This window comes from Mustela putorius, unplaced genomic scaffold (genome assembly GCF_011764305.1).
Source record: "Mustela putorius furo isolate JIRA1106 unplaced genomic scaffold, ASM1176430v1.1 tig00000228_pilon_pilon_pilon, whole genome shotgun sequence".
Lineage (NCBI taxonomy): Eukaryota > Metazoa > Chordata > Mammalia > Carnivora > Mustelidae > Mustela > Mustela putorius.
Window position 1 is genome coordinate 3,008,247 of NW_025421322.1, and position 27,293 is coordinate 3,035,539.

Here is a 27,293-nt window from a genome sequence, read left to right on the forward strand (position 1 = left end):
TGGTTGCTGGAGGATGCCTGGGTGGCTCAGCTGGTGAAGCATCTGCCTTTGGCTCAGGTCATGATCCCAGGATCCTGGGATGGGGTCCTGCTTCAGGCTCCTTTCTCCATAGGGAGTCTGCTTTTTCCTCTCCCTCTGCTCCTTGTGCTCTCTCTCTGTCAAATAAATAAATAAAATCTTAAAAAAAAAAAAAATTGTTGCCGGGATCAGGGTCCTGCAGCCACTATAACTGGATCTATGAAGCTGGTGAACAGATACTAGAACACGAAACCTGTCTTTCTACAGCCTTGCTTGCCAGTAGAAACAGCCTTCACTTTGTTTCCTGCTTTGTGGGTATATTTAATTGGTGGCGCCTCACAGTTACCCAGAACCCTAGCGGCAAGGGGGTCTGGGAAGTGGGTTTCTTGTCTTTCTCGTTTCTGCATAAAGGAAGACTCATGAAAGAGGTGGGAGTCGATGCCGAGGCCCAACTGACATTCAATCAATAGTTCTTTCTGAATTAACCAGGGTGAGCACTAGAGGGGAAGGAGTGGGGACCCAAGGAGAGATCAGTTGAGTTGGGAGGGCCCAGCTGCTGACCTAAGTTCTCTGCTCCACCACTGAAAGTCCTTCGGGTAGACTCACTCCAGGATTAGGTAGCAAAAGGGTAGAAACTCAGCTCCTAAAGATGAAGGAGTTGTCTTCAAATCCTCTCTGATGCCTTCTCTATTACTTTATACATGGAAGATACTAATTCACGTCTGAGACCAGGCTGGGTTCCATTCAAGGGGCGCGGGCCTGGAGGGACGGGTTTTGGGTTGGGTCAGGGATGAAGAAGAGTGAAGTCTGGGTTTAGGCAGGAGCCCTTCGGATATGTCCTGAAGGAGGATGATAGCACAGGTAAGACCCTTCAGGGGATTCCTGCTGGCTCCTTAATGAAGTTCAAACTTCTTCTTTCTTTTTTTTTAATATTTTTTTCTAAGATTTTATTTATTTATTTGACAGAGAGAAATCACAAGTAGATGGAGAGGCAGGCAGAGAGAGAGAGAGAGAGAGAGAGAGGGAAGTAGGCTCCCCGCCGAGCAGAGAGTCCGATACGGGACTCGATCCCAGGACCCTGAGATCATGACCTGAGCTGAAGGCAGTGGCTTAACCCACTGAGCTACCCAGGCGCCCCTCTTCTTTCTTTTTTAAAGTAAGCTCTACACCCAATGGGGTCTTGAACTCACGGTCCCGAGATCGAGTCGTGTGCTCTACCAACTGAGTCAGGGAGGCACCCCGTGAAGTCCAAACTTTTAATAGGAGGCACATGTGACCTTCCCTCTGTGGCCCTGTCATCCCCATCCTGTCCTTTAAGATCCAGCCAAGCCACGCCCGCTGCAGTTACCCATGCACACGTGCCCCCTACTCCTTTCCGGCCTCCTGGTCTTTGCTCACACTGACCCCTTGCCTACAGCACCCACCCCCAACTCTGCCTGGCCAACCCTGCTCATCTGATAATAATAGAATAATACCATAAAATAATATAGCACCCATCAGCTTCTCCAGCAATCTCCCTGCCCACCGTCTTGGGAGCCAGTGTCCTCCTTTTGGTTCTTGTTGCTTATGTTTTTCATGAATCTGTCTTCTTTCAAAGGTTGTAAGCTCCTCCCAGACCAAGGTGGGTTCTCGTACCGTATTCCCAGCACCTAGCATAAAGAAAGGGGGGAGGGGGGTTGGGAGAAGGGGGTGGGATTATGGACATTGGGGAGGGTATGTGCTTTGGTGAGTGCTGTGAAGTGTGTAAACCTGGTGATTCACAGACCTGTACCCCTGGGGATAAAAATATATGTTTAGAAAAAATAAAAAATTAAAAAAAAAATAAAAGCTGTATGTCTCAGTAACAAAAAAAAAAAAAAAGAAAAAGAAAGGGAGCCCTTGGCTTAACTCAGCCAAACCAAAATGATGAGAGAGGTGACTCCAAGGAGCAACTTTGCCTTCGCTGGTACAGGGCCCTGGAAACCTTCCGCCCCTTGCCTCCGTGCGCACCTTCCTCTCCCCTTCCAGGGAAAGGCGTGCCACACTCTGCCCCAGGGCCCCCTTCTCCTGGCTAGTATCTCTCCCAGCCTGACCCTGCATTGCTCCTCACAGGTCTCTCTGCTCGCTCCTGACTTCCGTGAGCCGAACGCCCAGAAAGCAGAGGAGGCCTTTGCTCAATTTATTAAGTTAAAACGCTCCTGTGGGCTAAATGCCAGTTGCTTTTTTCAAGCTGCCTACGATGTTTTTCACTTTGCAGAGAGGACAAATCACCTGTTCCCCAGTACTTTCTGTACTGTCTCGTACTGGGGGATGGGCTGGTTTTGAGTGTGTGTGTGTGTAGGTTATGATTTTTTTAAAATAATTAATTAATTAATTTGACAGAGATCACAGGCAGGCAGAGAGGCAGGCAGAGAGAGGGGTGAGGAGGAGACGCAGGCTCCCTGCTGAGCAGAGAGCCCGATGCGGGGCTCAATCCCAGGACCCTCGGATCATGACCTGAACTGAAGGCAGAGGCCCAACCCACTGAGCCACCCAGGTGCCCTTAGGTTATGATTTTAAGATATGAGGCATTTCTCAGTTTCAGAAAGAAAGAAAGACAGTGAGAGGGGTTTTGGTGGAGATTACCAAATTCACTCTGAACCAAATTTAGCCCAATGAGTTTTAAAACCATGGATGATTTCTGGGCTTCTTTATACATCTTTTTATAAATTGGGAGAAAACCTGTTTGTACGACAAACTCTGAGAGATGTGAGGAGCATTTTTTTTTTTTTTTTTTTTTTAGTGAAACTCTAGCAAACTGCTACCTTGCAAGGAAATTCAGTTCTTTGGAAACTGTTTTCTCCAGGGCTAAACTGGGGCAGCTTTCTCTTTGGCTTCTTGGCAAAGAAAATTGTCCAGGGTTCTGGAAACCACGGTTGTTGAACCTCATATGATGTCTTTTCTTTCAGCTCATGTTAACAGTTACGAAGGGAGACTTGGTGTGATGTGGCATGTTTTTTTTTTCTTTTTTTCTTTCTTTCCTTTTTTTTTTTTCTTTTCCATTTTGCTGGCATATTGGTGCACACTCCCTGAGAGCCTTAGAGAGCTGTGTTCCTCAAGGAATTTATGACAGTCAGCAGGGACAACTGAAATTTGAGCTGGTGTCAATCCAGAATCCCTCCTTGTGACCCAAAAGATGCAAGATCATTCACCAGAACCTTCTTTAAAAAAGAACGACAACAACAAAAATCTCACTGTGACACTGGAGAGTATATTTTTGCATAAAAACTTCCCGCTATGTTTTTCCACAGCCAGATAACATCCATCTCCCCCAGCCACACTCATCTCTGTCTGCCCTGCCAATGTTCTCCTTGGTAACAGCTTGGGAAAGTGTCTGCAGAGCAACCCTGACGGTACTGAAATTTCAGCTGCTGCCCTTGAACTTTGGTTCTGCTCTGAGGCTGTTGGAAAGAACTTACTAGAAGAAGGGTTGACATCCTGACCCTAGGTCATGCGTTCTTGAGAGAAGCATGTGGTACGTGGCATCTTGAGTGGTATCCATTGCTTTTTGCACAGCTCATTGGGACAAGCAAGTCCATGGTAAAGACCACACAGAAGGGAGGAGAAAACCAGAGAGGCTAAAAGCCACTCTTTCCTTTCCCCCAGCTGTCTTCTACCTTTTTTCTTCCTCAACCAGGCATTCAAAGCAGGGTAAATGGGGGCAGAGGAGGAAGTCCATGGAAATGCCCTCCATCTGGAGGTACTGGGTATTCTCTTCAGGAGCTGGCCAAGGGGTAGAGCATGCGTTTGCTCTGTATTTTGGCTGTTCATGCGTCCTCGTTCAGAGTTCCTGTCTCTGGTAACTACTTGTTAGGCTCTTCTGGCCACGTGTCTGTTATGAATAGGATTACCAAACAATGACTCACCTTCCCCTGACTCATTCTGCAAGCTTCTGTTGGCTTGTCTCACCGAACCCCTGGACGGTAGCCCTCTGAGGGCAGGGACTGCCACATCTTCTCCCTGTCCCCTCCCCACACCTCCAGCACTGTATTTTGCCCATAGTGTCTTTGTTTGGTTCACTACCTTCTGGGTACCAGCTGTGAGCCAGGCATGGGTGAAATGAAAATGAATAAAGCCAATTGTGACCTCAGAGGTCTGTCCTATTGTTTTGTGAGCTTGTGGGCCAGTAGGTATGGTGTTTGTGGGATGACATCGTTGTACATTGCCATTAATAGTGCTTACTTTCCCCACTGCCTGGTGATGCAGAAGACACTTCTGGACACGGATAAGCGCAGCAGGTGAATCTGAGAGGCTGAGGCACAGTGGTGACTCCCAGGGCACTGGCTCAGGGCAGAGGGTAAAGGGGACATGTGCATGAGAAGGATGTGTCTCGAGTTGACCTTTTTCTTTTTTTTAAAAAAGATTTTATTTATTTATTTGGCAGAGAAAGAGAGAAAGAGATTACAAGTGGGCAGAGAGGCAGGCAGAGAAGAGGGAAGCAGGCTCCCTGCTGAGCAGAGAGCCCAATTCGGGGCTCGATCCCAGGACCCTGAGACCATGACCTGAACCAAAGGGATAGGCTTAACCCACTGAGCCACCCAGGTGCCCCTTGGGTTGACCTTTAACTCCTGGGGCTCATCCAGTCTCTGCTGCCAGTCCTCCCCAGATTCTGTCCAGGGAAAAATGTGTTAACTGGCAACGAGGAGGGCCACTGGGTAAGGCTCTTCTCTGTTTTTTCCTGTTCAGAGGAGGCTCTTTACTTTAGGTCACCGACTGGGAAACAGGGTACAAAGTACAGGTGCTAGTGTCAGACTGATGTGGGTGTGACATTCTGCCCCCACTCGTTTGCTCCATACCAGTGGACTGGTTACTCAAGCTCTAAGCCTCAGAATTGGGGTAACAGTGATGTCTGCCTTACTTATTTTATCAACCTAATTGAAAGCCAGGACATATCTGACATGTACATGGTCCAACATCGGTGCAGAATGTGGGTCGGAGCATGTGAGAAGACCCAGGATGTACGGTTGTCATGTTTACAAGGTCTCTTCTGGTCTTGGGAAGGGGTCCCCTGATACGGCCTTCTCTGGTCTCTTGGGTGTGTGGCCAGAGTCTTCCTGGCTCACATACCCCTCGGGATAGAGTTCTCAGATGTGTTGTGTCCAAGAATCACCCGAAGGAGTCACAGGTGCAGATTACTGGGCACTGGCCCCAGAGATTCGTATCCCCTGGGTCAAGGGTGCTGCCTAGGGCTTAGCATTTCATATACACAACTGAGGTGTCTCTGATGTCTTCAAGATGTCTTCAAGACATTGAGGATACTGGAAAACTGACCAGTTTTCCCAGCTCATGGAGAGGGATTTGCACCTTCTCTCTTCCCCACCTTCCCACCCCTCCCAGTCACATGTACATCAAAGGAATGATGGCGCGTCATGCCTGACACTGTGCGGGAACCAGGGATTCACAGGAGATACCACTTGTGGCTGGGTAGCTCCACGCATGAGACGCAGGGAGGAACATGCTCAGATAGAGATAAATGGGGCAGGTACCAGGGGGCTCAGAGAAAGGCCTCATTTAGGCCAGTGTTTGGGGGCTGGGCATCTAAGAAGGGTTTTTAAAAAAAATAGGTGGCCACAGGGTTGAGTCTTAAGCTGAGGAGGCAGCTCAGAGAGGATGTAGGGAACGACAGACCGTTTGATATCACTGGGGTATAGGGTAGAGGGCGGGGAGTTCTGGGCCAAAGAGTTCATTAGTTCATTCTCCCATGAACATTATTGACTTTGCTGTCCATGAACCTTATGGTGGTGGCTTTTGGAGAAATTGCTTTGATGAAACAGCATCCTGAGAATGTACAGCTGCCACCTTCAGCTACGGTGACTCTGATCAATAAAACTCACCAAAATATTTACATATAGGAAATTTCTGATGTAAAGAGAAGAAGTGTGTGTTCCATTGGTTCGGAGAGTCTCTCTATTCTCTCAGGCGAGGAAAGCCATTGATGAGATGGTTGGGGCATTAAGGTTGGTGGGTGGAGGTGGGGGGGAACGGGGGGGTATCTAATGGGCTTCATTGCAAAGTGTCTGGTTGGCAAATAGTTTTCACTCCTAAGCCCCCTCCAGGCCCCTCCAGGGAACTCGGGGGAGCTGTGTTAGGAGCTACTCTGTGGCTGAACTTTGATCCTTAGCCTGGGATCGATTAGGGAGTCTCACAGGTGCCAGCACCGGAAGACTGGGGGACAATGTGTAAAGCTTGGGATCTGCTGCCTTGCCTTGAGACTTTATCATGTGACTTGCTATCAATCCAGACGTTCATTTCCTATGGCTTATACACTTGGGGTTTTGAGCCTTATGTGCAGGGCTTGACATTTATACCAGTTAGGTTTCATCTTGTCAGCTTTGACTCATTATTTCAGTGCCCAGAAATCCTTTCTGCTCCTGACTCTGTTGTTCGGTTTATTAGCCACTGCTCCCAGAATCGTATGTAATGGTGTATAGAGAACCATAAGTGCCCCAGAATTTGGAAACACGTTTGGAAAATCTTAGCAAGTGGGGAATGATTTGCTAACGGGGCCAAGGTATGTTTTAGATACCATGAAGCAGGCCAGGGTGTTTCCCTAATAGAAGGTAATCAAGTTTGCAGGGTATTCCCCAGTGGTTCTTTAGGAAGATGTGAGTAGAGCATAACGCTTTCAAAGCAGGCCATAGCTCATCAATAGCCCTGCCGAGTGTCTGGCCGAAGGTCCTGCAGCAGCTGGCGACTGACTAATAAGGGAATCGGAGAGGGAGGGAAGGACCGCGGTCTTTCCAGCACAGGCCAAGAATCACAGGCCCCAGTCAAGGGCCCTAAATACAGGGGAGTTTCAGGTGAAGTCACATCAGGGACAAAAGTAAAAAATAGGCTAAATTGCCTCTGAAATGTCCATGAAATCACCTGTAAGTCCCAACCACTAGTCATGGTCTGGAGGCCCATGGCAACAAAGCTACATGAAGTGGCCCTGGGGGCCACACCTCAGGCTCCTGTGGGCACCTCTGAGACCTCCTTGAGCACGGAACTGGGTCAGCCTGTGGTGCCCTTCTACTTGGCAGTCTCTTTCTCTCAGTCTGTTCGTCTCTCTGGCTGGCTGTCTTTGACCAGCCTCAATTCACAGACACCAAATGCTTCTGGGATGCGAGTTCCCTCAGCTCTCCCTCACACCTGCCCCATCCCGCAGCACCCCCACCCCACTCTCCCCGGCCTTGCTCCTACTCCTACTCCTCTCTCCACAAGCACTTGTCAGGTGAGTGAGAATGGGAGTGAGTGGGAATGGGAGTGACCAGCAGCCTGACAGAAGCGCTGCTGCTATTCAGGGAGGCAAGCATCTGTTTTATCATTCTATTACATTTTTTAAAAATGCAGATAGGCATCTTGCAGGGAGAAGCACTTGGCAGGATGCAGGCAAGTTGGAGCCATAGCTTTCAGGCCTGGATTCCAGGGAAGGAAAGAACTGACCCCCAAAAGCCGGTGCAGTCCTGGGACACCTTGAGTATGCTGACGATGGCGGGTTGAAAAGGACAAAATCCTTCCTGAGTATTGCTTGGCGGTTAAGAGTGTGGGCTACAGAGCCAGACAAGATGGGGTCAGATCCTGGCTCCTCTGCTTCCTAAGTATGAGATCCTGGGCTAATTATTTGGTCTTTCGAGGCTTACTGTCCTCATCTGCAAAATGGCAATAGTAACAGTGTCTAGAATAAATAAGCCAACACTTGGAAAGTGTTCAGGACAAGGCCCAGTACATATTAGGTGCTCAATAAAGAGTTGCTATAAATTATTATTTTATTCTTTTGAGTTTCACCACATCACTGGGAGGTATTATTATCACCATTTCGCAGAAGAAGAGACTGAGGGTCAGAGAGGTCAAGGAGAGGCTCAGATCACGTGGACAAAAGGTGGCAGAGACTGGACTTACACTGAGGTCATAGGACTATACGTCGCTTTACTAAGCGTTTCGGAGCCCCCTTTGATTCTCTGCAAGTTACAGATATTCACATACTTTCCTTCTCCAAGCATGCTTTGATCCCAGGCAGATGGTACCAAATATTTGTTGTCCAATTCCACGGCCATGACTGAATTTAGCCAGAGCAAGGGAGGCTGATTAGTGACAACTCTGCAACCCTGAGCAATGGAAATCACTCCAAGGTTGCACACTGGAATCCTGCTGGAGTGGAATGTTTCTTAAAATTGTCCTGGCTCAAGTTCAACAGTAAGAGACACTTGTTTGCCTAACTTGTGGGCTTTGAAGGCAAGTTGACAGTACTGAAGTGCAGTTGACAAGGTCCAGACTGTCACTTTGTGGTTCAAGGGATGACATTTTATGATCTGCCCACAAAACCTCATCCAGTGCTGTTGAAAGTCTGTCATGAGGGGCCAGAAGGATGATTGTGTGCTCTTTTCCCAGGCTTGGGAGACGGGGATGCTCTTAATCAGAACCAATCTGTGAAAGGAATATACACAGAGGAGAGTCCATTTTCTGGAAACACCTCTTAGCAGTCCCCATGTGGAAAAGCTATGGGGACTCTTCCCAGCAAATATTCCCAAGCATCTACAGAGCTCATGTGGTAACGCCACCTGTATTGTGAATTTTCCAAGATGTCCACCATGAGATGGTGGAAGAGCCATCAGTATCATCCCAGGTCTGACACTAATGAGCCGTCTCTGAGCCTCAGTTTTCCCTTGTGTACACTGAGTGACTTGACTTTATTTAGACCCTTCCAGCTCTAACAATTTATTAGTCTGTGAGTCTGTGAACCAAAGTTCAAAAGTGGCCATACTTCCTCATAAAATGGTGAATATTGGGGTCTAGAATCTGTGACTAGAATCTGACTCTAGAGCCACACCTGCTGTAGAGCACTTTGACTTTGTGGTTTTCATCCACTTCCTTGAAATGACTGCTCTGGTTCAATTCCTTCCACCTTCCACCTAGAACCTTGCTCTGCCAGCCAGAATTCTATTTAATTCCATAAATGTTGACGGAAATATTAACTCTGTTCCCAGCTGCATGGTTGGAAAGATGAATGAGACTAGTTTCCCACTTTGGGGAATTCACAGTGAGATAGTGAGGTCAAGACTTGCCAGAACGGGGTGCCTGGGTGGCTCAGTGGGTTAAAGTTTCTGCCTTCGGCTCAGGTCATGATCCCAGGGTCCTGGGATGGAGCCCCACATCAGGCTCTCTGCTCACCAGGGAGCCTGCTTCCTCCTCTCTCTCTGCCTGCCTCTCTGCCTACTTGTGATCTCTATCTGTCAAATAAATAAATAAAATCTTAAAATAAACAAACAAACTTGCCAGAACGTCTTTCCTCCAGCGATCTCTCTAGTACCTACAACTAATGGTTCTCCAAGTGTGGTTCCTTAACCAGGGGCATCAACTTCACCTGGGAAACTTAATAGAAATGCAAATCCTGGTGCCACCCTAGATCTACAAGGTCAGAAACTCTGGAAGTGTGGTCCACGATCTCAGTTTTTAATGCTTCTCTGGGGGCTTGGGAGGCACCTGCAGTCTGAGAACCACTGAACTGGTCCTCTCAGGGACAAGCTGCAAGACTGTGGTTCTTAGCCCTTAAGAGACCTGAGAAATTGTATTGAAGAAAACTCACTCACTTGGGCTGCCAAGACTCACTTCCCACTCACAGTCACGGCTCCTGTGGAACTCCAACACCATTTCGAACCTTTGTGGTGTTTCGATCAATGCCCAGGCGTTGTGAAAATGATATACTTGTTTTGACAGAAACTAACCCAGTTGAGCACACCATTCCCCGTGGAACCTCCAGGCTTCCCTTTAAATTGACTGTGATGTTTGATGTGATGTTGATATGGTGACCTAGACCCACAGCAAGAATCCCAACCCCAGATGACCTCCTGCTTCCAAACTTCTCCAGAGGAAGCGTTCTTAGGGGGCCAGTCAGCTGTCTCCTCTCCTTCCAAACAGCCTTTCCTTTATATTTCCCGCCGTGGCAGGGTCTGAGCCTGGTTTCCGTTCCCCCTCCCAGGCAGAGAACATTGAGCCACATTCTCCTTGCAGTAAGTTCACACATCAATGGTGGAGGGCCTGTGGCTCCTGGACGGGGGCCAGCCTGGCTCCTGAGACCTGTGGGTCTGTCCTCCGGCTCCAACCAAGGGCTATATGCTAGACCATGGGCACTTTTGTGAAAATAAAAAGAGGCACCCCTTCTAGGTACTTCTCAGGATGGATGCAGCCCTGGGGGCCCAGCGCTGGACTGGATTTCAGCCATTTGCCTCATAAGGCAGGTGTTTATGGGCAACCTGGACTACGTGGCCAGGAGTAGCAGCCTTCTCCCCTGGGGAGAAGTGGGGGGCAGTGTGGGCAGACAAGAGGGTTCCCACACTGTGGGGCCCAAGGCCACCCTCTTCCCATTGAATTCTCACTAACCCCTAATGTGGTGGGTGTTGTTGTGTCTCCATATAGGCTTTTTTCTACATGAGAAGAGATTTTCCAATTCTTGGTACCTCTATGTATCCAATGGGTATGACACTGTACTTTCCTCTTAAGAGCTTATTCTGAAACTCAGATGAGACCATAGTGATGAATGTGCTCTGGAGAAAGGATTTTGAAAACATCACACAAATGGCAGGTTTTATATTGATCTTTCTCCCAGAGTCCTCAAAGGTGGCGTCTGGGGCCTCTGGTTTGAGAAACTCACTTTGAATTCACATAGCCCCAGTGTTAGACGTGGGTGCAGCACAAGCTTGGTCTCCTTGCCAGGATGCTGCTGTTCAGGGGTGCTTCCTCATCCCCAAATCGAAAGACTTATGAGGCCATAAGTGGATGAGGTGTGTGACTCGCTCGGGGCGAGTCACAGCCTGGCAAGCCGGGGTGGACAGGATGACTTCATGGCATTTCCCACTTTTCATTTTGATGACTGGGCTCACTGTTTCATATTTGGCTTTCTCTCTCTTTCTCGCAGCTGTGGTGACTAGGATTTAGGACAAGCATTTGGGATCCCTTCTCTAATCCCTGTCAAATCTGGATTTAGCTACAGAATCTGGGAAGGGGAGGAGGGACTCCCTGCTGGCTGGAGGCAGTAGCTCAGAACATCTGAGAAATTCCAGCAGGGAGACCCAGCTTCCACCCTCTGAGGCAGGAGGCCTCTCATCTCATCCCATATCAGCCTCTTCCCAGAATGTGATGAGTTTCAGCCACAGACTCAAACCTCTTTTAGCCTTCTTGCTTGGGGGCTGAAGGAATAAGTATGGCGGGAGTGGGGTAGAGACTTGACATTGGCCTTTTTCCCATTTAATGGTGTCTTTGGTTGAAATGTTTTTGGGGGGCACCTGGGTGGCTCAGTGGATTAAAGCCTCTGGCTTCGGCTCAGGTCATGATCCTAGGGTCCTGGGATCGAGCCCCGCATTGGGCTCTCTGCTCAGTAGAGAGCCTGCTTCCACATATCCCTCTGGCCCCCACCTGCCCCTCTGTCAAATAAATCTGTCAAATGAATAAATAAAATCTTTTTTTTTAAACAGACTAGTTTTTTTTTTAAATTTATTTATTTGAAAGACAGAGATCACAAGCAGGCAGAAAGGCAGGCAGAGAGAGAGGGGGAAACAGGCTCCCTGCTGAGCAGAGAGCCCGATGTGGGGCTTGATCCCAGGACCCTGGGATCATGACCTGAGCCGAAGGCAGAGGCTTTAACCCACTGAGCCACCCAGCCACCCCAAATAAATAAAATCTTTAAAAAAAAAAAAAAAAAAAGATAGAAATATTTTTTGGTCGGTCCCTTTTCCAGTTCCACTATGTTCCCCCACCCCCTCCAGTTAAGGTTGAGTCCCCCTCTCAGCAAGATTGGGGCAGCAATTGTCTGCAACATCTTCAATTGACTTATTATTATGCGAGCTCCCTACAGCTCAGCTCAGTGACATAATGTGACACTAAGGTATTCTCAGGCCCTTCATAGCTGGCTTCAGGTTACCCTCCAGCTCCATTCCTCTCTGCACCTCCTAGTAGTTTCCATTTCCACCATATTCCTGCCATCTTGGGCTTCTGTTCATGTGCCTCTCTCCATGTGTTCCTTCTCTCGATCCAAACACTGCATAAACCTAGTTCATATCCTATCTCCTTGATCCCAGCCCACTAACATTCCTGTTCCCGGAACATCTAGTGTAAGCACCACACTGCTTCACGTAATTATTCTTTCATTTGGTCCATTAGTTAAGTTCCCAAGGTGGATTGTAAGCTCCTTGACATGGGCCATTGGCTTGTGGTGTATTCCCTGCAGTATCCATCCAAGCTTATGGGGCAGTCAGTCAATCATCAAATCATCTTGACCCCGATCAGGTATTTGTCCCACCTACAAACTGTATGGATGACTTTCTAGGAACTGAAGTGTTAGTTTATCCTGCACAAATAGTTTCTCCTTGTAGCCAATACTCATGATCTCCCAGTCATGCATATTACACCTTTCATGCTTTCCCGAGGGGGGAAGAAAAACCAAGGAAAATCAGAGTTCTGCAAGGTGATTCCGGACCCCTGGGCTTTCCAGGAACAGCCAGCTTTCAGGGGCCCTCAGTGCTTCTCTAATGAGTTTGACCTCTCCTCTCTCCCCAGAGAGCTCCTGTGAGAATAAGCGGGCAGACTTGGTCTTCATCATTGACAGCTCCCGCAGTGTCAACACCCATGACTATGCCAAGGTCAAGGAGTTCATTGTGGACATCTTGCAGTTCTTGGACATCGGCCCCGATGTCACCCGGGTGGGCCTCCTGCAGTATGGCAGCACCGTCAAGAACGAGTTCTCCCTCAAGACCTTCAAGAGGAAGTCCGAAGTGGAGCGTGCGGTCAAGAGGATGAGGCACCTGTCCACTGGCACCATGACGGGGCTGGCCATCCAGTACGCCCTGAACATCGCATTCTCGGAAGCAGAGGGGGCCCGCCCCCTGAGGGAGAATGTGCTGCGGGTCATAATGATTGTGACCGATGGGAGGCCACAGGACTCCGTGGCCGAGGTGGCTGCAAAGGCACGGGACACGGGCATCCTGATCTTTGCCATCGGTGTGGGCCAGGTGGACCTCAATACACTGAAGGCCATCGGGAGTGAGCCCCATGAGGACCACGTCTTTCTGGTGGCCAACTTCAGCCAGATGGAGTCACTGACTTCCGTGTTCCAGAACAAGCTGTGCAGTAAGTCCTGCTCCTCTGGGCCTCTTTCAGGGGAATCATTAGGATTTCTTCTTTCATCTTCTAGCATAGAGTGGGCTAACCTCGTCCCAGGTACTGCGCTGGCAAGGGTGTTGGGTAAAGGCCAGGATAGACACAGCGTGTCTTGGGGTTGCATGCTGGCTGAGGGGTCAGAGAGTAAGGCTATAATGACCCAGGGAAGTACCTGAAGCTGTGACAGAGGCATGGAGGAAGAATTCAGGCCAGGACCTCACCCAGGTCAGGGTGCTCAGGGAAAATTCCCTGGAGAAGGGATGTTCAAACCCAAACTGCTGAGTGAAGAGGAGCAGATAGGCAAAGTTTTTCTCCAGCACATTGGATTGCTCCGGCATTCCCTAAGTTAAACTTTATGATTTGGAGTAGAGATGGGATCAGGAGGGGAAAAAAAAAAAAGAAACCACAACATCTCCTTGGATGGGGTCGAATACCAAGCAGTGTTGGCCCATGGCGATGCAAGTGGTGGAGGTTTTCTCCTCTAAGAGGCCCGGTGCACGGGAAGGACGGAGCTGAGGTCCCCTCCTCCTGCAAGGGGGGTGCCTCCCCATGTCCTTGAGCTGCTTCTGCTACAAGGCTCTTCCACTCTCTCTGGCTTTCTGGCCCTAGTCTCCACAAGGCTTTGCTCTCCCTTCCTTACCGCATGGCTCTCAGGGACCCTCACCTGGAGCTTCTGACTCAGCGTTTCCCTGTGGGCTAACTTGCCCTCCTCCTAGTTTCTTCCTTCTTCCCCTGGCTTCCTGTCATCTCCTCCTTCAAGTGGGGGTGCCAAGGGGCCCACCCAGTCTCCTCGCTAGTCCCGGGAAACTGGAAACTTGCCTCCTGGCCTGGTAAACAGTGTCCAGTCCTGCCTCGCCCACCTCCATTTGTCCCTGTCCCCTCCAGCTGCCATGCTTCCTTGGTGGGCAAGCAAAAGGAAATGTCTATTTTGAGATGACTGTTGTTCCCCAGGCGTGGCTGTGGAGAATGAGTTTAAGGACTAGACTCAGCTCCAGCTCCCCGGGAGCAGGACACTGACACTCTGGGGGCTCTGAGGACTCTGACCCTGTTCTCAGACTCTGACAGAGCCTAGGAACCCACCCCCCCGCCCCACCGAAGTCTTGGGGGCAAAAACTGTGTTTCATTGCGTCTAAAAAAAAAAAAAAAAATCCTGGCTGAGAACTAACCTCAAAAAGCAGAGACTCCATTGTGTCTTGATGCCCAAATCAAAAGATTTCCTTAAAAAAACAAAACAAAACAAAACCACAATGCCCTGCAGGCAAAAGAACTTTTTTCTCTGCAGTGTCACTTGGAGAATTTTCAATAGTGCCATTTGGCCGGGCAGCTCTGAAGGGCCAGGCTGAGGCGAGCCTTGGCTGCCGGTCACCTGGTCAACCTCAGCCAGTAGAATGCGCTGCAAACATGTTAAGGTTTATGACTTTAAATGACTTCTGCAGAATTTATGTTCCCCTTTTCCTGGAAATACTAAAACAGAAATTGGTTCCGTAACCGTTCTGATGGGTTTATTCATTTGTCTCGGAAAATGTCAATGGAGGCCTTCTGGGTTGATCAGCAAATGGAAAGGCGGACTGAGGCGGAGGCTGTTGACTTGTCTGAAGAAGGAGCTTCTCTGTCAGCAAAATTAAAAGGCCGTTTGGACCCTCCACCCCGGACTTTGTTGTCATCTGGAAGCTCGAAGAAAATATCGGTATTCTGCCATTTGTTCGTCTCTCTGCATGGCCGCCTCAGGAGACCAGCTCTGCTCCCACAGCATCCCCGGTTCTGCGGAGCCATTCGCCAGCCATCTTCAAAGGTCGAGGAGGCCCCGAGGCCTCGTCATCCACCGAGCAGTTAAGATGGCAATAACCGACATTTGTAAAGCACTTCCCCTTCTGTTCTTGTATTTGATCCTCACGAAACTCGGGGGGGGGGGGGGAGGCAACACAGTAGGATCCCTCCCTCTTTGCACCCTAGTAAACTGCTCAAGTGAATTCCCCGAGAGCTGCCAGGCGAAGGTGGGTGCTGCTTCCAAAGGTCTGGCTCATTCCACTCCTCCGCACCTCTGAGGTGGTAAATCCCTCTTTTAAGGTAAGCCATTGCCTTGGGCGCCTGAGTGGCTCAGTGGGTTATGCCTCTGCCTTCGGCTCTGATTGTGATCTCAAGGTCTTGGGATCAGCCCCACATCAGGATCCCAGCTCCGCGGGGATCTGCTCCCCCCACCCCCGCCCCCCGCCCGCCTCCTCTCTGCCTTCTTGTGACCTCTCTCTCGTCAAAAAAAAAAAAAAAAAAAGTAATAATAATAATAATAATAAATAGATGAAAATAAAGGTAAGCCATTTTCTGACACCGCCCCCTCGCTCCCCGCCCAAGTTCAAGGCACACTAGGTAAACCAGCTTTGAGGTTGGCATTCACCTCAGAATTTGACCGGGAGCTGGGTGGGAGGCGGAGGAGCAGACTCGAATCTCAGCGTCGCCCCCTGCCGGCCCTAGGGTACTTTGCAAATCTGTAAAATGGGGATTTTACCTCCAGACTAGATGTGGGAATGCGGGTTATCAACTGTAGAGCCCCATTCAGTGTGCACCATGTTGTGTGTGACTGCAGTCAGATACTCGGAGGACCAGCAGGCTAGGCAGATGGGCTCGGTTTTGATCTGCACTCCGATTATCAGACAGCAGGAATGAGCCTCTTCCAAGTTTCGGCGCTTTGTGAGGGTTTGGAAGTCTCATTTCTTCCTTAAACATTCGTTGAGCTATGCTCTGAGAATAACAGCTAATTTTGTCCTGGGCTAGGTACTTTCCACTTGTCTTTTCATTTAGTGCTTATAACAGGCTTATGGGGCAGGTGCTGTTATTGCTCCCATTTTACAGAAGCAGAAACTGAGGCTTAGGAAGGATAAGCGACTTCAAAGAGCGGGGTTGGAGGTTCAGGTTGCACGCTCTCTGGCCCAAGCTCTTACCCTCCACATGCCAGGCCCGAGGGTTCCAGGCTTGTGCGAAGATGCTCTCTCTCACCGCAGAGAAATGGGATGTCAGCTCTCCAAAATGTGCTCTTTGAAAAGTCACCTGGACTGAGGGACCTCTGATCAGAGAACACCTGGGTCTCTTTAGGGGCTCCAGGAGGGCTGTAGAAAGGAGATGATAATAATAATCATTACCATTTATTGTTATTAATATCATAATATTAATGCTCTGATTTGAGCTATTAGCGTACATTGGCTTATTTTATTCACACAACAAATCTGTGAAGTAAGTGCTCTTACAGCTCTTATTTTACAGAAGAGGAAATTGAGACCCAGAGAGGTTCAATGACTTGTCCAGGGTCACACAGCACTGTGGTAGAGTGGAGGTGTAAGCCCAGGCATTCTAGTTCAGAGCCTACCTCTTGACCACTGTGTGCTACCCACACTCGACAGATGAGTAGGAGTTTCTTGGCCACTTGGGGAGGTGGGGTTGCACCATGGCAAGAAGCCAGGAAAGGAATGATATTTCCGATGGATTTTCTGTGTCATTAAAGCAATAACAACAGCAGCAAAGAACCAGTCCAGATTCTCTCTTAATGTTATAGCCTGCTAAGGAGATGTGACCCACAGTGTGAAAAAGGCAGACGAAGGGGTAGGCAGGGCAATGGAGGCCATGGTGCAGGTAGGGAGAGGATTTCGGAAGGAAGAGGGCTGGGGTTCTGCACTTCCAGCAGAGCTGAAAAACGTGCTGGATCTGTGGGTCGGAGGAGATAGGCAGTCTTCCTGTGTGATGGAAGCAGGAAACTGTATTGTAAAACTAGGAAGAGTTCAGGCTCTGGAGCCAGACTGCCCTTGATTGGGAGACCTCGTTCTGGCTCTCACTGGCTGTGTGGACATGAACTTCGGCACAGCGGTGGCTTTATATCCCTGAGCAGTAAATTCCTACACCAGCCACAGCAAGGGGGAGAATGCTGAGGTTGCATTCTCAGGCCACCCCTGAGAGCACCAGAGAGCCTTGGAAACGAGGCATCCTGTGAATTGAGGCCCTGTATACAAGATGACCCAAACCTACACTATCCCGGGGCCTGCCATTTTTGCCTCCCAGTGAGAGGGGGCACTGAATCTGGGGACTGAAAAACTCAGGTCTATCCTGAGCTTCCTGGTGACTCACTTGCTGATTTTAATTAACCTCTTGCTCCCTACTCTATCAGTCCCTGCTCTATCAGCAGGCCTTTCCTCCCCTAATAGCTCCATCCCACCCAGGTCCGGCACAGATGAAGGCTCTAGTAGTGCTCCTAAGACACACCTTTCATGAATGAGCCTGGGAAAAGCCTACGCTTAGTACAGCCCTTTGGCCCTCTAATGTTAGGTGGGAGATAAGATTGACTTCCACAAAAGTTGACTCTATATACCCAATAAGTGTTCTTTTCTAGATCCCTAGTCAGCCCTAGCACTCCTTTGGTCATTTATACATTTGTTAATAAGATTCCTATTTCCTAGTGTAAAAAAGTCCAATCCTGCCAATGACCCAGTCTGCTGATTAGTGATTCCTTCCCCAGAACACAGTGCCTTGACCCAGTTGCAACCCATTAGACCTTCTGGAGGCCAGTGGAGGAGGCAAGATGATCGCCTCCCCTTCAATCCCACCCCAGAGGCCAGTCCCAGGGGACAGCTGATGTTCTTTGGAAACACCAATCACTCATCCATAAAATTTTACAGATGGAAATTTTTTTATTTTATCTTAGTAAAAACGGTTGGGATTCTTCTGCTTGAAAGGAACAGAAATTCGGGCGCCTGGGTGGCTCAGTGGGTTAAGCCACTGCCTTCGGCTCAGGTCATGATCTCAGGGTCCTGGGATCGAGTCCCGCGTCGGACTCTCTGCTCAGCGGGGAGCCTGCTTCCTCCTCTCTGCCTACTTGTAATCTCTCTCTGTCAAATAAATAAATAAAATCTTTAAAAAAAAAAAAAAGAAAGGAAGGAACAGAAATTCAATTTGAACCAGCTTTGGGGGTGGGGGAGATTATATTCTATTACCTCCTGGAAATCAGGAGAAGAGTGCAGCCCCCTCCTGGATGCCCTCCCTTCTCACCTCAAATGCGTGGGGACAGGTTCAACAGTCCCCATGCATTTGAGGTGAGAAGGGAGGGCAGCTTCTAGAAAAAGGTGGGGGGGGGTGTTACACAGACAAAAAACTAAATGTCTGTACTGAGGGTCCCTAGACACCATTCATGCCTTTATTCCACAGGGTAAAAAACAGGTCTAAAGAGCTACCCAACTTACCTGAACTCCCCTCCCTCATTCAGGCAGAGGGGAAGTAGGGCACAAGTACGGCTTTTCATCCTGTGCCCTTTGTATTATACCAAGTTCCAGTCTCCTGCTTCCCATTCTTTCATGGCACACGGCCAACACGAGCCTTGGGAACAAGCTATCACTCCCAAACCCTCTGCAGTTGTTCCTGTAATTTCCCCATTTGGCAGGTGAAGAAAGTGGAGTTTAGGGAAATTAAGTAATTCATACGAAGTCATAGTAAGTGGTGAGGCGGAGCATTCAGGCCATCTGCTTCTGGGCCCCTCCCTCTTCACCCCTGTGCTGCCTGCTGCCAATGGATGTTTGCTCTGCGTCACATCTCCTGTCCCCTTACTTCATCTGCCAGGGTCCTGGTGAGAAGACAGGCACTAGGCTCGTCACCGGGGCTTCAACTGGTGGATAACTGCTATGTGGCTGTTTGCCTGGACTTTAGACTGCCTTCACTACAGAGGAGAGGGACACACTGAACGTTCCTCGGGAAAGCCCCCAGGCCTGTGGGTCACTGGGCTCCAGCAGTCCATGGTAGGAAGAGAGCCTTCCGGGGTGCAGAGCAAGTGCCGATTAAAAGCAGAATGATGATCCACTTGTAGGACTGTCAGAAACTGAACATCTTGATAATCCCAAGTGCTGAAGTTTTGGGGGCTGTGGGCATCGTTACCCTCATGCACAGCTGGCATGGGACACCTTGCAAGGCGAGTAGGCCACACTATTCAAACGGGGGACCCGGTCCCAGCAAAACAGCTGCATCTGGGCTCAAGGAGATGCGTTTGAGAACGTTCGTCACAGCATCGTGAGTGAGTGTGAAAATTTGGGCACTGCTCAAATGATGGCTGATGGGGAGATGGTGAAATACAACGAGGAAGAATCAATCATAGGACCGATAGATCAAGTGTTGGAAGGGAATAAGCTAGATCTCACGTATCTGATCATATCTGAGATAGGCAGTCAATTCCCATTATTCTCAGAATCACGTTCTCTAAAGTCATGGCGACACTGCATTTGGAAGCTCACAACCATCATCCTAAATGGTATTGTTCAGAATTTGAAGTTTTACTCCCTTTATTTATTTCCTACCTACTGGTAACGAGACATCTCTGTAACATACACCATCAGTCTCATCAGTAGCTCGGTTTTCCTAAGCACTGGATTAGTGGGCTTGTTCTTAGCTTTTGAAAGCCTCTCTTATTTCAGCTTCATAAAAATATATTTCTACACGCAGGCATCTTTTTTGTTTATGAGAACACTTGCATAACTTGTACCCTGTGGATAATGATGCTTGTTAATTTTAAATGCGTTCAAGTTGAATTACATTGAATAAAGTAATAAACTAAGATGTAAAAAACAGTGAGCATTTTTATGAGCTCCTGATAGACTTATGCAAGAATTGATGTATCTGAAAGCCAAAGGACTTCAGAAACTAAATGCAGATATTTAAAAATTAAGATCAGATTAAAAGATTATGGAAACATGGAACTTAGGAATGCATTCTTTACTCCACAATATTCTGTATGACACTTTTGCATAGTAAAAGATTTCTCTTGGGATTTATGGTCCTGAAAAACTGTTGACTCTTTGCCACGTCCTCATTTAACTAATAGCTTCTCCTTCAACCCCATTGCTGCTGCTGAAAATCTATGCATTAGCCAAAGCCCCCTCCGGTATCAGTAAACTTTCTGATTCCCCAGTTAAGCATTATTCATTGAACCATGAAATGTCTGTTCTTTGGTTGATCATTTTTGACCTGTTTTTATCAGCAGTTTCATATATTAACCTGGCATCATTTCCCTTGAACCCTCTGTGGGCCTTTATCTGTGTACTGCTAATGGCAATTATCTAAGACTGTCTTGTCCAGCCAGAGGCTGTACTTCCCCTTGAGGGTAGGGACAGCACTTTGCTTTCCTTTGGGTCCTGCGTTCTCCTTCACAGCAGGTTCTGGATACACGTGGGTGGGTGAAGGCAGAGAAGGCGTCATCATCACCTTAACTCGGTGTATCTTCCTTTTCAGCGGTCCACATGTGCAGCATCCTGGAGCACCGCTGTGCCCACTTCTGCATCAATACCCCCGGCTCGTACGTCTGCAGGTGCAAACAAGGGTACATCCTCAACTCGGATCAGAAGACTTGCAGAAGTAAGATTGCTTTGCTAATGTTATCGTACTGTCCTCCCCCACTCTCTCGAGGGCCTTTTGAGTTCATCTGTGGCCCCTCACTCAACCAAGTCATCATCTCCCTAAGGAAAGAAAAGAGGCTTTATAACTTGTGCATTTTGGGACGCCTGGGTGGCTCAGTTGGTTAAGCAGCTGCCTTCGGCTCAGGTCATGATCCCAGCGTCCTGGGATCGAGTCCCACATCGGGCTCCTTGCTCAGCAGGGAGCCTGCTTCTCCCTCTGCCTCTGCCTGCCATTCTGTCTGCCTGTGCTTGCTCTCTCCCCCTCTCTCTCTCTGATAAATAAATAAAATTAAAAAAAAAAAAATAACTCGTGCATTTTAGGTTGGCCTCCCCCACTCCACCGCCCCCCACCATCACAGTGCCAGGACCAGAGCCTGGCACATAGTAGGCAAGCAGAAAGAGTTTGGAAAATCGTTGAAGGCACCTTCTTAGAAATAACCTTTTTGAATTCATGAACTGGTCTGTGTTACTTCCAAGCTGTTCTTTAAGGGGACCCACCGGGGAGACTTTTTATCCACTGTCTCTATTAACTGTACCTCGAGGAATTGTTTCTCTATTTTATTCTCTTCTCTGAAGCATTGACTCTGGATGAGTTATTAACACTGGCTGGGAATGATGATTCCAGTTCTGTTTTAGAGGTGTGCAGGGATCTAGTAGCTTTGGTGAAGGACACTTTATAGGTCTTTTAAATAAAAAAAGGTCAAATAGATAAGACGTAAATAGAACTCACATTCTCTTTTTTTGGCCAAAAATGGACAGACCATGTACTGACATTGGAGCCAGCAAGCGGCAATCCGCCTCTTAGAGAGATTGCTTAGATGCTGAGTGTGGGCTTACGTCTATATATTTTTAAGTTGTAAGAAAAGCCACGCGTGGTTGGTTGCCCATAGACAACCGGGCCACCAAACCAGGCTTTCTCAGGATTCAAGATTCAAGACTTGAGAGGAAGACCGGCCCCTACAGAGGAAATAAAACTCAGCTAATCTGGCACACAGTTCATGCAATGCATAATTATTACACCACATGGTAAGCAATTAAGCATTAATGGGAAGCATTTGCACAAACGGCTGTAATTAGTGTCACATTTATAGAGCCAAACCACATTTTCCTGTTTTCTCCTCACTTCATTTTCGGGGTTGAGAGTAGTTGGATAGGGGCCTTCCTGTTCCCCACGATGAGGTAACATCTGCTCAACTCCTCCAGTGCTGTGGCCCATGGAAGCATCGAGACCTCGGACTCTGAATCTCAGGCGCTCTGTGTTCTTTGGCTCCTGTCCGACCGCAAAATCCCAGATTTTTTTGAGTGCAGCCTGAATCATTCCCATCTTCTGCTTGAACCTCTGACCCTTCTTCAGTTTCCACAACAAAAATCACCCGCACCAAATACTCATGGGCTTAATAGAATTCTCTGGAGAGCTGGGGCAGCTCTGGCAAGGTCATCTCACCCACTGCTCAGCAAACAACCTAAACGTCTCTTGGATCCTTGTACCTTCTTTGCGCGGTCTGCCTGTCCCCTCTCCCAGCCTCTTCAGGAGCTCCCCCGCCCCCAAGGGGTTTCTGTGAAGAATGCTCAGCCTTTGGGCCCCCTGCTAACTCCCTTCTTGCCCTTCCCTTCTTAGCAGCTCAAGAAATTCCTCCCATTGTCTTCTGCCCCAGTCCCCTGCGGCGGTTGGGGCGTCTGCTGATGGCCACTTTCCAGGGGCTGGCTTGGTCCAGTCAGAGGAATTTTGAGACTAGCAAATAAAAAAGAAAATGTTCTCCCCTCAGCGTCCTGAGCAAAATCTTTCCTGCTCCAGGTTCTGTCAGGCCCTGCCTGGTCCCACCTCAAGCCCTCAGGCACCCTGGGCCCTCCCTGGTGTCGGTCTGGCCTGGGCTCCCTCCCGTTCAGGGCTGCGGGTGCAGAAACTGCCCAGGGCTTCAGACAGACTGACTAGATGGAGGAACAAGGTGGTCCAGGGCAGAGGGGCTCCAGCTCCAATAACCAAGAACCACTCAGGAAACCGAGCCCCAGGTGTCACCCCAGAGAGGCAGAGTCAGTGGGTCTGAGGGGGGTGTGGGCCAGGAGTCTGCATTTCCTGTGAACTTCTGACATGAATGGTTGCCACACTCAGATTCACTGGCGTCAGGCAACAAGGGAGCCGAAGGGAAGGGCTTCAAGGTAGGGGGGAAGGGAAGGAGCTGGAACCAGGACTCTGGTGTCCCTCTGACCCAGCCCCTGTGGTCACCCGGAAGTAGTTCAACCACCCGCACTAGCAGGACTGGACTTAGCTGCGCTGGGACAGTCATAGAGAGCCTTGCTCGCTGTCGCTCGCTCTCTCTCTCTCTGACAAAGGTGGTAACTCTTTGGTCTGAAATGGTACATGAACCAGATTTCAGTGTCAATCCCAGCATTGCTGCAGGTCAGCCTGTCTCTTCCCGAGCTGGTTATTGAAACTCCTTGACTCAACTTCCTCACCCATAAAATGGGGAAGCTGGTGACAAATTCATATCTACCTCGTCGATAAGTCCTTGTTAGCCTGTGGTTGTAGTCTGGTGGACAGTTAAAAGTTGTGCCAAGCGAAGGCTGGGCCATTCCTTGACCTCTGTTCAGGAACTGCTGGCAGGGATGTGTCCCTGTCAACATGGAGAAAGACTCTGGGCCTGGAGAGGAATGAGACACACTGCTTTCCATTTTTTGAGCATGTAAGATGGGCCAGCATGCACATGACTGGAAATAAAATAGTGAATAAAACAGCAATGTCTATGTTTCTTGGAGCTCACATTCTGGCATGGGAGTAATTCAAATAACTAATGTAATTGCAACCATGCCCTTGGCGATTGCACCAAAGTGACTGCAGCCGGTGCTCAGCTCCGTGGCGTGTGCTGCGCAGGTCGGGCTGAACTAGAGCCCATTCACTTATTACGTGTTAGCCATGTGTCAGGAGCCCTCCGAGTGCTTTATCCGTGCTATCTCATTTAATTCTGACAATGAGCTCTCACAGTGGATTCTATCATTCTCGTTTTACAGATAAGGAAGATAAGGTACCTCCCACCAAAAAGGTCAGACAATTTACTTAAGGTCATATGGCTAATACTATGACCAAAGCAGAATCCAAATCTTGTTATGCAGGACTCCATATTCCTAGCCCTTAACCACCATTGGATACTGTCCCATGATCCTTGAGGGCCCCCAGATGGCGACAAGAGAACCCTGCAGCCAGAGAAATTCCTCTAGCCCCAGGAGGACAGGCAGGTTCCAAGGCTCACTGATCTCAAGGGAGGCTCAGTAGTAATTCAGCAAGACTAATATTCAAATGATTATCCTTCCCCCAAGTCCACTATCAACTGCTATGACACTGTCACCCTACAGAATGATTTGAGAGGACCTCTTAGGTGATTGCTTTCAGATGTGCGTGTGTGCATACACACACACACACACACACACCATACCCACCCTGTTGTATTGGTACCTACCTGTCTGTGTGGAGGGAGGAGGCCAACACAGCTAACTCAGAGATTCTGCAAGTGGAAATGGACCTTAGCTGTTAGACTTTTAGCTCCCTTCCTCCACATAACCCAAGAATTCTATTCCCTCCTAGTGTCCCAGATGGATGATGTTGCCTGTCCATTCACCACCTGGGATACCAGGTTGTTGCAAAACACCTCCATCCCACCTCCAGATAGAGTGGACAAAGCTGAAATCCTACTCCCTGTAATTCCCACCTTTGATACAATTTTGCTAGCTAAAGCTCTATACCAGAAAGTATATTTCCTTTTCCAAATAAAAAGAGAAAACCTTTTGATTATTGAAGAGTGTTATCCCACATCCCTTATTAATTTTCTCTTTTTGGGGAGAAGCATAAACAGCTCTTTAAGTAGCTGGATTTGGGGTCTCTTCACTGTCCAAATAATCCTCTTCTGCATACTAGTTGGTCATTGTCTCAAAATGTGCCCTTCCATTCAAAGACTAGATCAAGCATATTAAATATTACCCTCAAAGTCTGCTCATATGAGCAATTTGGAATGTACTGGAAGTCAACATTGTGGATTCTTCTGTCCTCCAAAAACTTTTCCCTATCCAATGCCATTAGATGAAATTTATGTAGAAGCATTAGCATAGTACCTAGCCCATAGGGCTCAATAGAAGTTTATGTCCTCCGGGCACCTGGGTGGCTCAGTCGGCTAAGCATCTGCTTGTGGCTCAGGTCATGATCCTAAGGTCCTGGAACCTCTCGCATTGGGGCTCCCTGCTCAGTGGGGTGCCTGCTCCTCCCTCTCCCTCTGCTGCTCCCCCTGCTTGTGCTCTCTCTCTGTCAAATAAATAAATAAAATCTTTTAAAAATTTTTTAAAAAGACGTGTATGTCCTTCCCTCTCCCATTTTTCCCATTTAAAAAAAATGGGAAAAACCCCCCATGAAGTACACCTGTCTTCACATTTCTGTTTTCCCCTACCATCCCCCTCCCTTGAATTCGTTTCCCACTAATAAGAAAGAACTTTATCTCTTCTCTCTTTTCTTTATTTACGTTTTTAAATAAGGAATTTTCCCTCCCTTCTTGAATATTTAACCTATCTGGAAAAATATTGAAAACGCAACATTTAGAAAATTTCACTTGGCAAAAAAATGTAAACTTTCTTATCCAGCTTTCTCATTTTTTTTCTCTCTCAAGAACCATACCAAATGCATTTTATTGCTTTCATTCGTCGAATATGTTCCTGACATTATTTTTTCCAAGCTACACAGATGATTTAGTAGCTTTTATTTTACAGTTTAATCAAGGGGCCTGGTCCATAAAAAATAGTCATATTGTTAGAGAAAAGAAAATCATAACCAACATCCCTCATGAACTTAGATGCAGCGATTCTTAAAAACTCAGCAAATAGAATCCATATTTATATCCTCTAATCAAGACCAAATGAGTTTTATTGCAGGGATGCAAGTTTGCTTTAACATAATTCACCACATTAACAGATTAAAAAGTGAAAAAATATATAATCATTTCAGTAGATGCAGAAAAGGTATTGAACAATACCCAGCATTCATTCATGATAAAAACTCTCAGCAAACTAGCAATAAAAGGAAAATTTCTCAACCTGATAATGGGTATCTATGGAAAAACCTATAGTTAATATGATACTCAAGAGTGAAAGATAAATGTTTTCCTCCTAAGAGAAGGCACAAAACAGTATGTTCGTTCTTACCATTTTTCAGCATTGCACTGGAAGTTCTAACTGATAAAAAAATAAAAAGAAATTAAAAAGTCATATAGGTCAGAAAGAAAAAAGTAAAATTGTCTTTATTCACAGACTATGTGATTGCTTCTGTAGAGAGTGGGTGGAATCTTAAAAAATAGCTACTAAAATTAATAAATGAATAAGGTTGTAGGATACAAAGTCAATATATGAAATTATTTGATTATATTTTTACATACTGGCAACAAAAATCAGAAATTGAAATACCAGAGGCGCCTGGGTGGCTCAGTTGGTTAAGCATCTGACTCTTGATCTCAGCTCAGATCTTGATCTCTGGGTTGTGAGTCAGTGCCCTGCATTGGGCTCCATGCTGGGTAAAGAGGCTACTTTTAAAAGAAGAAAAGAAAAGAAAAAGAAATTGAAATGCCATTTATAATAGCATGGGAAAGATGTAATTTAGGGATAAAGTTGACAAAAGCGTGCATGATCTGTACACTGAAAAGTATAACAGACTTCTGCAATAAATTCAAAAGACCTAAATAAATGGCGAGAAGACCATATCATATCAAGGAATGAAAGCCTTAATATGGCTAAGATGTCAATTCTTTCCAAATTGATCTATAGATTCAAAGCAATCCTTATCAAAATCCCAGCAGATGATTTTAGGTAGAAACTGACAATCTGATTCTAAAATATATATATGAAAATGCAAAAAAAAAAAACCCCAAACCATAATAGTCAAATACAGTTGACTCTCATTATTCATGATGGTTGGAAGCCTCTGTGAACTCAGAACTAGCAATTACTAGATCAATGCTCCTGGAAGAAATACAGAATTACATTCTTGTGAGTTTCTGGCCACATCATCAATGAGTACATAGCCTTGTTTTACGTGTGTTTCTATGTAAAGACACTTTATTGAGTATATACTGTTCACTGGTTAATATTGAACTCCCAGCTGACAGCACTATTGCTCAGGCCTGAATGAAGATCACCAAATATACACCTGTTCTTCGTGAGGCACGTCACAGCCTTCTTGCATTTAGGAACACTGGACAGCATTCCATGCTACTCTTGAGAGCCATTTTTTTAAAAAAAGATTTTATTTCTTTCTTTATTTATTTGTCAGAGAGAGAGAGAGATAGAGATCACAAGCAGGCTGAGTGGCAGGAAGAGAGAGAGAGGGAAGCAGGCTCCCCACTGAGCAAGGAGCCAGATGCGAGACTCGATCCCAGAACCCTGGGATCATGACCTGAGCCGAAGGCAGCAGTTTAACCAACTAAGGCGTCCCTTAAGAGCCATTTTAAACAGTAAAATCACCTAACAAAATGCATAAAAGGCAGGAAAAAAACAAAACATGGCACCAAATAGAACACAAAAAGGATGTTTGTTGGCAGTATGAGAACGAAAACAGGAAGGCGAAGCATTGTCTTTTTGGACCTCAACTGGGAATGTGTGCTTCAGGTAATTCAAATTTTTCACCATTCTGTGCACATCCATGGATGGCCATGAAGATATGGTAAATATCGATTTGGGGTACAG

At 47.5% G+C, this 27,293-nt stretch overlaps 1 protein-coding gene across 5 annotated transcripts in view; it reads left to right on the top strand.

Moving 5' to 3' along the window:
• Positions 1 to 27,293, top strand: part of MATN2 (matrilin 2) — a 134,779-nt gene that overhangs the window by 32,211 nt on the left and 75,275 nt on the right. For 4 of the 5 annotated variants that reach the window (XM_045077972.1, XM_045077970.1, XM_045077973.1 and 1 more), the window contains exons 3-4: positions 12,568 to 13,137; positions 20,419 to 20,541. In XM_045077972.1, coding sequence (XP_044933907.1) covers positions 12,568 to 13,137; positions 20,419 to 20,541 — 693 coding nt within the window. The remainder of the gene's footprint in view (positions 1 to 12,567; positions 13,138 to 20,418; positions 20,542 to 27,293) is intronic. The other variant, XM_045077975.1, reaches the window with a different exon arrangement.